Source organism: Camelus bactrianus, chromosome 4 (assembly GCF_048773025.1).
Source record: "Camelus bactrianus isolate YW-2024 breed Bactrian camel chromosome 4, ASM4877302v1, whole genome shotgun sequence".
NCBI lineage: Eukaryota > Metazoa > Chordata > Mammalia > Artiodactyla > Camelidae > Camelus > Camelus bactrianus.
This window is the reverse complement of record NC_133542.1, coordinates 58148620-58161026: the sequence shown is the minus strand read 5'-3', so window position 1 is coordinate 58161026 and position 12407 is coordinate 58148620. Positions and strand designations below refer to the sequence as shown.

Below are 12407 nucleotides of genomic sequence, written 5' to 3'. Positions count from 1 at the left end.
ACTAATTTAACTTTTTTTACTTATACAATGTAAGAAGGCAAAAATGTCTTTTGAGTATCCCTTTTGAGTTAATTTTTTTTCTTTTTCTAGTATTTTATTTAGGAACTTTATATTTATGTTCATAATTTTCACTTTCTTTTTTCTGTCCTCATATGGTTGATTTGTTTTTTCTTTCTTTTTCTTTTTATTGAGATATAATTGATGTTCAGGACTCAGTTTAAGGTGGAGAACATGATGATTTGACTTATATACAGGATGAAATGATTATCACAATAACTTTAGTAACCATCCCTCATCTCACATAGATAACAAGATTAAAGACATAGAAAACAAATATTTTTCCTCATAATAAGAACTCTCAGGATTTACTCTCTTAACAACTTTCATATATAAAATATAGTAGTGTTAATTATATATATCATGCTGTCCATTGCATCCCTGGTACATATTTATCTTACAACTGGAAGTTTGTACCTTCTGACTGCCTTCATCCAATTCCTCCTCCCCCAACTCTTGCCCCTGGTAACCACAAATCTCATCTCTTTTTCTGTAAGTTTGTTTTTGAAGTATGACTGACTTTATAACACCATGTAGGTTCCTGTTACATAACATAGTGATTTGGATACTTCTGTACATTTCAAAATGGCCACGACAATAAGTCTAGTTACTACCTGTCACCATACAAAGTTGTTATTATTGGCTGTGTTCCCCACACTGTACATCTTCCTTATCCATTCATATTTTGCTCATAACATCTCACCTATTTCTTTCCTTCCCCCCACACCACTCCCCTCTGGCAACCACTTGTTTGTTCTCTGTTTCTGTAACTCCTTCTGTTTTGTTGTGTTTGTTCATTTGTTTTATTTTTAGATTCCACATATAATTGAAATCGCACAGTATTTGTCTTTCTCTGACCGACTTATTTTACTTAGCATAATACCCTCTGTATTCATCCATGTTGCTGCAAATGGCAAGATTTCATTTTTTTATGGCTGAGAAATGTTCCTCTGTGTGTGTGTGTGTGTGTGTACACACTACATCTTCTTTATCCATTCATATTTTGATGGGCACTAAGTTACTTCTATATCTTGTTTATTGTAATTAATGCTGCAGTGAACATAGGGATGCATTTATCTTTCCAAATTAGTGTTTTTCATTTTCTTTGGATAAATACCCAGGAGTGGAACTGACACTTCGAATAACTATTCCCTCCAAGGCCATGACTTATTGTAAGACTACTGGCAATAGGGATTTTCTGGAATTCTTTCTTTGCCCGGTAACCTAGTTCCAGCAGTAGGAAAAAGAAGTACTGAATTTTTATCCTTTTTAAAAAATTATTTCATTCAGACCAAAAATTGATTTTAAAAGCCATAAACAAAGTACTCCTAAGGATCAAATTATATTAATTGGAACCCATAACTAAAAGTTACCTTAATACCCTGTAGAACATTCATTTAGGCATGAAAGTCATTGGATATTTTTATGTTCTGTTTTCAGCATGTTTAGAGCAAGAAAGTTATTCCTCACCTAGTAAACTTATTAATGAGAAATCTACAAATGATCATTTATCACCTCCACAAAAGACTCCATCTCTGGTAAAAGACGTACCAGACCTGGATTTTTCTGATGAATATGTCTCTGCTAAAAGACCAAGGAAAGAAGAAAAACCAAAGAATGACTTAGAACTAGGTCACAGAGTAATCCAAAATAAAGAAAAGACAGGTTACTTGGACTGCACGGTACCACCTGTTGAATCATCTTCCTCTTCAAAAACTGAAGAAGAAACTTCTCAACGCAGTAAAAAGCTAGAGAGTAATTTGGATCTTTTGAGCGACTTTATTATGCTGCGAAATAAATGTAACACTTACATCTCAAAGACTGAAGTCACAGACGATGATGGAAAAGATGGTAGGTAATTTCATAATATTTTGGTGTAGATAAGGTAGCTTCAAGGACTAAATGTATAATGTAATAGAAGATAAAGAAATAAAGCTCTTCCAGATAGAATACATTATTTTTCAAGGTCAAAGAAAATGCCATTGATTCATGATACTTACTGTGTATGGAGATAGAAACAGATATATAGATACAGGTGTAGATATGTATTTTCCAAAATATTTAGAACTGCATTTGGACTTGTAAGAAAAGCCACTATTTATAAAAACTCACTTTCTACAACTTGGTCATACAGATTCATCATATTTCTAACTTTTTCTGATCTTTCTGCCATTCTTTTTTTCTCTTTTGGCTCACAGTTCTATCTCAGTATTTTAACTTATATTCTAATGTGTACGTAAGAGCACTTTGCCCATTTGATTGCTTATTACTCTTTTTAATTTTATGAAAGTGTTTCTGTTTGAGTTGTAACTGTATTACATTCGGTGTTTATCACCATATCAAAGGTAGTATAAAGTGTCATAGCATTTTACTTCTGGTAAAAATATATTCTAGAATTCTAGTATTTCAGAATGTGTTTGACATAAGTTACTCAAATGAAGCTTAGTTTGAGAGTCAAATGAGCTTGTTGTTAACTAAACACCAGAACTGGGCAGAGTTACCTACCCAGCCCCAGATTATACTGGACTGGGCTGGGATTCCCCATGATGGAGGTGCTGCTTCAGAAAGATTCATGACATAGAAAAGCAGAAAAGAATGCTTGTTCCTTGTGAGCAGTATGATATGACAGCCTTTTAAAGATCTTATTTAAAGTTATATTACTTTGTCAATCAGTGCATTTTCACAATGAAAAATTCAGTGAAAATGCAGAAAAGTATTTAAAGATCTCAGAATTTTGTGATCATCTTTGTATATATATTCACCTTTAAGTTTCTTTTTATGTAATAGTTTGACCATCTTATAATTTGTCTTGCTAGGTGACAATTCTATATGTAACTGAGGTCTTTTTAATCAAATTGCACCATAATTCAGAGCATAATTTCTACATGAAAGAATGAGCAAAATATAAAGAACATCTTATGAATGTGATACATGAATAGGAATTTTAAAATGACTTGTTGTTTTCAGGTTTGCAGATGTTTTCAGATTCTACTCATATTTGGGGTTTAAAAAAAAAGGAAACAATTCCAAAAGTAGCAGTGATATCCTTTTCTGATTGTCATCCTTATTATACTGTTGTGTAATAAGGTATATTGGCAACAGAAAATGAGAGAAAGAAAGAGGGAAGAGATAAAAAGAATTTTTTATCAAAAAAAAAGTTAGCCATTAATTTACCAAACAATTAAAGGAATATCGATGTTGGAAGGGAATGCTTCTGTACTCATGATGTTTCCTCAATGAGTGTTATGCTCCTGGCCTGTTTGCCCTTTAATGAACTCTGAGAGGAGTTGGAGTGAATTATCTGTATTGTAAATATGAAAAATAATAAATTGGTCAGAAGCATGCTGGAATGAACTGCCCACAAGTAACAGGCATTCTCCTCTGCTTTTCTATGTCATGAATCTTTCCGAAGCTTACGGTGTAATGGAATAGGCCAGACGCAGATAATTTCAATACAACATGGTCAGTGCCAAGAGAGTATGCACAGAGTAGTGAGGAGACAAAAAGGAGAGGCACTTTGCTGGCCTGGAAGTAGAGTGGGCAGTTAGATAAGATTTCTTATAGAAAATGCCTGAGAGTTAAAGGGTAACTAGTAAGAAATGACCTTATTAAGAAAGGATGGAGACAGGGAGGGCTTGGGGCTTAGGAAAGGATTTGTAACAGAAGGAAAGGTATGTGGAAAGTCTCAGAGAAATAACGTAGAGCCGTATGAGTCTTTTAGGTGTCAGGAATCATCCCTGGTGTATCATAACACCTTATAACAATATTCAGGGTAGCTGTATTAATTCACATTTTGTATATGAAGAAACTGAGGCTGGTGTCAGAACTGGGGTTGAAACACTGATCTGATACCAGAGTTCTTTCCATTATTACCATTCATCTTCCTACACAGCACAGTGTCAAGTCCATTGACCTGAATAGATGTTCAATTTAATACTGATGTGTTTCAAGGAAGAACTTTAACAATTATGATCACATTACAAGAAAGCATTTTAATCAACATTAAGTTTCCCTGAACAATTTAAATTAATTTTTTATTCAAATTTCAAGATAAAGAAGAACGTTCTTTGACTCTTCAAGAAGAAAGTCCTATTGTTTGTACTAACAAAACCCTAGACAAAGTAAATCAGGAAAGGAGAGCAGATAATGTCATTGAAATTCCAGCTTCAGGTATGCAATATGCTTTTTAAATGCATTCAAATTAAGTAAATTTAAAAGCCCTTTCCTGGGTAACTGGAATATACCTTATTTTCCATGTAATTTCTTCACTTGTTTCAGATGTTTCTTCATTCCAGTTCTATTTTCAAGTTATTTCCAAACCTGGAATGCCTTCTTCACTGCCTCTGCCCCTCCCCATTGCCCTTCTCCCGTCCTCTAAGTGTTATTTCTTCTTCATTTAAACTGCTGCTTCCCTGCATTCGTCAGAGAAGAGCAAACTGCAACTCCTCAGACTGAGACTTTTCTGCCCAGTCTGGAAAAATGAACTGCTAATGGTCGCTTTATCTCTTCTCTTACCCACTATCAGGGCGGTGCAAATAAGTTTGTATTCATTCCTATACGGATTACGACTATTTGTTCTACTGTAAAGAAAAATATTCTTTGACTCCTAAAGAACAGTCTGCTTAAGACCATCATGCTCATTATTAAAATCAATAAGGAAGTATGACACTAGTTCTTGAATATCTTTTCATTCTTTTGGTTAAATTTTATTTATGACCTTTAGATGATAGTGCCAATCTTTGCCTATTGATATTCTTGTGAAAACTAGACACAATTTGTCATTGTTATAAATATGATCAGCTTAAGGTTGTAAGCTAATGGTGGAGGGAAAGGGGGAAAATTGTGTGATTCTCTTTACATGGCTCCTCATATTTGCCCTGTAGAATTAGTTACTAAATAAATCCTTTTTAATAAATAAGATAATCATAAAGATGCTACAAAGGGTTTTGTTTTGTTTTATTTTTACTAGTTTATTGAGAATAAATATCTTAAAGTAAGCCTAGTACAATCTCAAGATTTTTAACTCAGAAAAGAATTTGGATAGAGTTCATTTTCCATGAAGTAACATGTATAACTGGTTTGTCAAAAAAAGAGCAGACCACCCTTATAAAAACACTGCCACTACTGCTTTTATTTTTGCAGATAGCCAGTGCCAAGCATACTGTCTCCTAGAAGCAGCAGCTTCTCCTATCTTAAAAAAACTTGTATGCCTCTGTACTCTCCCTGCTGCTAATTGGACTTTTGCCACTGTCATTTTTGACCAGACAAGGTTTCTCTTAAAAGAACAAGAAAAAGTAATAAATGATGCTATTCACCAAGGTGAGTACAAATAAAAGTTATTGTTTAAAAGGATATAAATTTATGGATTATTATATCAAATTACTAAGAATTGAACATGGAAGATGCAGAAATTAATCATGGTTGGGGGCATAACTGTGATTCAGCATATGGCGCCCACAAACCCATGCTGGAGGATCAGCTAAGCAAGGAGGAAAAGATGAGCAGTACAGGTACCCCCTGCTTTTCATGCTTGTTTTACGCCACTTTGCTTTCGTGAAAGACCTACATTAGTGCCTGTTTTCACTAACTCAAAGACTTGAAGAGAATTTTCATTTTTACAAAATAAGGTAGTTGCTTCTTCACTTTACTCCATTTCAGCTTATGAAAAGTTTCATAGGAACACTCTGTTTTCTGATAGTGGGAGAAACCTGTATCATCTGGCACTGCTTCTCAATTAAGTTCTCAGCTGATATATATTACTTGACAGATTGCAGAAACCAAATAAACCCTATTACTGTTAGCATTTAAACCATTTAGTTCCCTCCCATAAGTGGAGGGGGAGGTGTCAAAAATAAATTAATTAAAGTCAGTCCTGGAGTAACAGGGATTGGATTTATCCTCCTTCCGGAAATAACAACCACCAAACAAAAAGGCAAAGACAAAATAGATGAAACTAATTTTTAAGGCCCTAGACATCATGCAATGAAGCACAACAATGACTGAAAGCCTTCCAAACTTAGTGAAAATTACAAACTCACAAATCCAAGAAACTCATGAACCCTAAGCACAGGAAGCATTAGTGAGCTATTCCAAGGCATATGATAATCAAATTGCTCAAAATCAGTAATAATGAGAAAATTGTAGGAGCAGCCAGAGTAAAAAAAGATATGTTGCATAAGAGAAACAAAGGCTAGGATGGCATCAGATTTCTTGTCAGAAATAGTGCAAGTGAAAAGACAGCGGAATAACATCTTTAAAATACTGAAATAAAAAAACATCAACCTAATTTTCTATACTCAGCAAAGATATATTACAAAGACAAAGGTGAAATAAAGATGTTTTCAGGCATACAAAAGCTGAAAGAATTCATTAGCTGCAGTCCTTCTCTATAAGAAATGTTAAAGAAATGTTCTCCTAAAGACAGAAGAAAAATGATACCAGATCTGGTTTCTCTGCTGGTCATGACTGACTTGCTTCCACAGGGGCTCAGTATGCTACCCATTAACTGGTTCTTCTGTTGCTGCTTGATTGCCAATGACCACTGCATATTTGCCTTGATCTTCATTGATTAAATCAATAGTTTTCAAACTTTTTAGCGGAACTGTTTGTTCAAATAAATATTTCATGGCATACCCTATGTCAAACAGAGAAAAGTGGAGCTTCTCAGGTTAAATTAAAAGAATCCTGTCTTCTCGGTCCCACGCAGTAAAATCCAATCTATTATCTTCAGTTAGCTCTGGAACTACATGGAACGTATTATTTAGACAACTGGCCTGTCCCTGTGAGTACCCGTCTTGTCTGAGTCATATCTTTGGACAAATATTCCCACGTGTCCACCTCCATTTCAAGTTATTGCTTTGTTATGACCCTCCACCTTTATCTTAACCAGTTGGCAAATTATGAGTTTAATTTTCTTCTTGTTTCATAACTGGGAGTCATTGACTTTTTTCCTCACCAAGAGTAGAAATAATTGAACTTTTTTTTGACAGCAACAAAAGTGTGAACTCTAAGGTTAGCTGTCTGGGTTTGAATAACAGCTCCACCATTTCTTCACAAATTGATCTCGGACAGTTTCTTAACATCATTAAGACTGTTTTCTCATCCATAAAATGAAGATCATAATAAACTTGTCTGATAAGGCCATTATTATAGATTCAATGAGACAACCAGCTTATAAACAGCCTGGCACATAGTAAGCACTTGATAATAAATGTTAGCTATTATTGTTAAGCATTCTGATACATATTCTAAAATTCTAATCTATACCCTATGTTTTTAAATATGTTTTTGCTTACCTAGGTACAAATGATGAAAGAGAAATGACCTTCAAGTATGCTGCTCTCTTGCACCTTTTGGTAACAGTTAGAGATGTCCTTTTAACATGTAGCTTGGACACAGCATTGGGTTGGTGGGAAAGTTTTTTATTTCCTCTTTTCTTATTATTGAAATTTTTCATCTGAAATAACTTTTACTTTTCTGAAAAAGATGCACCTTGTAAGAAATCATATAGCTTCTCTTCCTTCCACGTGAAACATTATATACATTTTGACATAATTATAATGGAATATATATTTTATTTTGCTTATATTCATTAAAAGAAATCTTCTGTAGCAACTATCATCACCTACAAAAATAGGTTTAGGATCTTCTGTTCTAGGCCTGAATTACAGAGTCTGCTTAATCTGCCTTAAGCAGATTTTATTGTGTAATTATTATCGTGCACTACTTTTTAATGTAAGGTGACACTTTGCCATATAGGTCCTTGTTGAATATTTGTGGCTTTGGATTTTTGCTAGATGAAATATAGCTAAATTACTAGCAGTAAGATCTTTTGCAATTTCTTTTTCAGTTGTGCATGTAAATTAGGATGTGAATTAGTTGGGTATTTTGATTATATTGAAAATTTTAAAGATTTTGGAAAATTTTCTAAACTATTAAAATCTTTAAAACATCTGTCTTACTACATTACTGCTTTAGGCTTCTTATTACAGGATTATTTAGACTTGTTTAGTAATGGTATATTTATAGGATTATGTTTTATAATTTAGAGTTTCCAGAACATATTTAAAATATAAAGTGAAAATAATTTTTTTCTGATCAATGACCCAGAAATTTTCTCTTATCTACAACCCAGACAAATATTATTTCTCTCTAATCCAAGGTTTTGATGAGTTACAATTGTACTCCTTCTACAACACTTGGAGTTATAATACTTTGCCAAGTATTATATTAGTATTATCTGGCCAGGTATTGGAACTAAGTTACAGCTACCTTTAGAAATCCCAACATGGTGATTTTTTTTCCGTCTCCAATTAAAACATTTGGGTATTGACGCTCTATCAGATTGTCTTATCTCCATTCCCAGGCAAGTAAGGACTGGGGACTATAGCCCTAGATTACAGCACCTGGAACTAGTGTAATGGTGTAGTGTCACACGTCCTTCTGTTTAGTCACCTGTCTTCATTATACTTTTTGATTTCTATAAACGATTGTCAGCCCTACCAACAGCTAGGCTGACCGTTACAGCATAACAGTAAGGCAGAATATCAAAATCTAGACTATCTGGGCTCCCATGGAGAGTTCAGTTGTGACACTCACTGCTGCTCAGTACTTACCAAAACCTTGAATTAGACAAGTATTTATGGGGGATTGCTTGAAGTATATTCACCTTTAAGTGAATCTACATTTTACTCTAGGATTGAGACCATTGAGAGCTACATACTTGGACTGAATTGTTTTTATTCTTCAAAGAAATGTATTTACTAAATCAAACTTTGGCATTACTATTTGGCTACTTTGAGGAATACTATAAAAGTAAAATCCTTGTTGGAAAACTTAACTTCTTAAACCATAGGTACCAAGCCATAATGAATAACCTTGCTGCCTTGGGCATTTTTAGTAGAAGACTTTCTCACTCCTCTAAACATCTCAAAATCAAAGAGTACGTTAGGTTGTCCTCCTTTCTTTCTCTGAAAATAGTGGCAGAGGAAGAAAGATCCATGGGGGTCTAGCTGCCTACCCTGGACCCAGAATTCTGTATTTTCTCCCAGCTTCCAGTTTGCTTCCTCTCCCAAGCTAGCAAGGCAATGAGTTTCAAGGTTAAAGGTATAGAAGTTCATTTCTGGGCTTTAACCCAGAAATAAATTCAATATTCTGTAATAGGTACTAGAGTAGATATGTGTTGTAATGGCACAAAAGATGGTGACTGTTACCCTTTCAAGCTGAATAATTTTTTTAAAATAATTAGGAGTTTGCCAGGTAAATTCAAGTATAAAAGGGTATTGTAGGCAGAATTAAGAGCCCAGAAGAATGTCACTCAGTGGGTATGTTGCAAACAGTTCCATGTGGCTGAATTGAAGAGTACAAGATGGAAAGCAGTGAGAGCCAAACCTAAAGAAGTAAGAAAGAGCCAAATCATGAAAAGCTTTTTAAGCTACACAAAAGAGTTCAGTCACTATTCTGTAAACGATAGGGAGCCACTGAAACAGGGAAGCTACTGTGTTAGGTTTGTCTTTCAGAAGGTTAAGTCTAATGAGTATGGAGAGTCAGTGGGACGTTTGGGGATGAGGAGGCAGAAAGAACATAAGTCAGTCTCTAAATTGCCCATCATTTTAGCTGTATTAATATAAAATTAGAATTAGTATGCACATAATATAAAAATATAAACATGAGCATTAAAGTTTTGAGTTATTATTGTATTCATTGCCCAAATATTCATTGAATATCCAATCTAAATAAGTTACTATGCCAGGTCCTCTACTTCAGTCATTCACAAAATTCACTGTGCAGTAGAATCACTGGGAGTTTTTAGACATAGGAATCCTTGGGACTCAATCTAGATTTACCGAATCTGAACCTTCAAGGATAAGTCTCAGGATTTTGTGTTTAAAAATTGCTCTTAGTGAGTCTGCATTTAGGCACTGCTGTTTTAGCACCTACATAAATTAATTGTGCATAAATATCATGGATTAAAGCCTGAGAACTTATAGACTAGTGAGGTTGTTAAGTCATATATGTAAATAAGCAGAAATCTAGCACAAAAGCTGTATTGATGGAATAACAAGAAAATTTCAGTGAAATGCATTAATACAGAACTTGGTGTAAGTATAGATTATGGGGTTTAGGAAGAAGACAATAGCACTTAACAAGCCAGAAGGCAGGAAAGGATGGGAATTGTTCAGAGAATACGTAGAGCATATCGAGTTATGTTGATATTACGTCACTTAAAAAGAGACATTTGGTACATATTTCCCAGGTTCACATAATTTTAAAGTTTTCTTTCATTGACATCTTTGATCAAAATCAGAAAAGGAGTAAAGAAAAACTGAATTGTCTCTGCAATGACTCATTTCCTTTTAGGTTTTTACTGTGGAATTTCCAAAAGAACAGAAAGATGTGCTTCCCCCCCCCCCACACTTTTATTTTTAACAGGATATTTGTCCAATGCAAAAGATATCTACAAAAGCATTTTAGGCTCCTGTTTGGATGACGTTTGGAGACAACTAGAGATTGTACAGTTTATTCGGGAAAAAAAGCCTGAAACCAACTACAAGATACAAGAATTGAAATCTCAGATACTAAATTGGATGCAAAGTGAACAGCTAATTAAGGTAAGTACTGAAATAAAGCAGATAATAGTAATCAGCTTATGTAAGAATTGGATGTAAGGTACATTTTTGCATTTAACTTTGAAATTATGAAATAGTACATACTATTTGGCCCCTTGACAGTTTTCTCCTTAAGTAACAGAACAGAATCAGACCCAGAGAAAGGATCATTTGCATCATTATTCATATGTCTTGAGTTTTAAAATTCTTCCATTTTTATTGTACACAGTTTTCTATGGATTATTCCTTCAAATCTCAAAAATTTTGTCTGCTACTTATAAGTTTATGAACATAAACGCAATGATGGAAAGACAACAATTAATTTTTAGATATTGAGCCAGAATGTCACCTTATATAATTCATTAAAAAAGCACTTTGTTTATTCTTTGGATTATATTGGAAAATTTTGCCCACCTTATCCCAAATATTGAATGAATTTTGCATAAGTAAAGATTTAAAAGAAAATACTTTAAAAAATCTTTTCAAGCAGGAACAGATCTTAAATGCTTTAAACTAAATCTGGAAACAAATTTGGCCTTTAGCTTCATTTTCCTCCCTGGCCCTCCTATATTTTTATCTCCAACTCTGTGGTTACTTGGATAACTTGCTTAAGTTTATTTACTAAAATAAATTAAAACAATCAGTAAGAAATTTAAAATTGGGGAGTGATGTCAGCATTATGGAAGCATGAGATACTCTCTTTGTCTCTCCCCTTCAATCTACAACCAGTAAAATATTCACAACTCAACAAAGATGCCTCTACCCAACATACCAGGACATGGGGGAATTCCACATATCTGAACATCTAAAAATGAGTGGAATGGAACACATAGAGGAGTGGAACTGGGGGATCAGCATAGGCAGTGCCTGCAATTCTGGCCCCTGGGCCTTGGCAGGTGAATCCACAGCCCTAGAGAACCCAGTAGCAGCAAGGGTGACAGTGCACATGACTCCAGCCTCCCACCCACAGTGGGGCCTGCAGCCACAAATATCTGGACAGCAGTGGCAGCGAAGCCTGCAGCAGCGAGGCCTGTGACCCTGTCCCTCCAGCTGCAGAAGCACCTGCAAGTCTGGGCCCCCGCCCTCCACCCACAGCGTTGGAGCCCAGCAACCGGACAGCACAGGACAAGGCGGAAACCCACGTGACCCTTCCCGCCTTTCTGCCCCACACTCTCCGCAGTGGCAGAGCCTGTGACTCGGGATCCCAGACGAGACCACCGTCCCGGCACCCCACTCGACGACACCAGTGTCACCAGCAGCAGCAAGGGACTGATGACCCCAAAGGCACAAGTAGCAATAAAAAGGGCACTGAGTGACAGCTCTGACAGTGGAGGGCAGAAAAGTGCCAATTCTTAAATATAACCGGAGGCAGCTCAGGTAAAAGAAACCAAAAACTTGTGCAATAGTGCCACCTACTGGAATGCAAAAGAAAGGCCTCTAGTCTCTAACCTGTTGAATCATTAGAGTCAAGTTTTTTTAAAGTCTTTACCTAAAGAAAAAAGGTGTTCACTACTTCAAATATGCCAGCTGAGGAACAACCTATCAAGTACCATGAAGGAGCACAGTAACCCTGTATCACAAAAACAAAATGACAACTTACCATCAACCAGACTTAAAGTCATGGAATTTTGCAAAAAGTCAACCTGGAAACAGTGGCCTTAAGTGAAATATTAGACCAGATGTATTTGATAGATTGGCACAGAACATTCCACCCAAATGCAGCAAAAAAAACACATTCTTTTC

At 35.3% G+C, this 12407-nt stretch overlaps 1 protein-coding gene and 1 long non-coding RNA gene across 2 annotated transcripts in view; one reads left to right on the top strand and one right to left on the bottom strand.

Moving 5' to 3' along the window:
* SHOC1 (shortage in chiasmata 1) overlaps positions 1-12407 on the top strand; it is a 54377-nt gene that overhangs the window by 16797 nt on the left and 25173 nt on the right. Inside the window, exons 11-15 of the mRNA XM_045506748.2 lie at positions 1498-1908; positions 4108-4227; positions 5200-5376; positions 7357-7461; positions 10489-10667. Of these exons, the coding sequence (XP_045362704.2) occupies positions 1498-1908; positions 4108-4227; positions 5200-5376; positions 7357-7461; positions 10489-10667 (992 nt within the window). The remainder of the gene's footprint in view (positions 1-1497; positions 1909-4107; positions 4228-5199; positions 5377-7356; positions 7462-10488; positions 10668-12407) is intronic.
* LOC123612841 (uncharacterized) overlaps positions 1-12407 on the bottom strand; it is a 51776-nt gene that overhangs the window by 31673 nt on the left and 7696 nt on the right. The window lies entirely within an intron of this gene.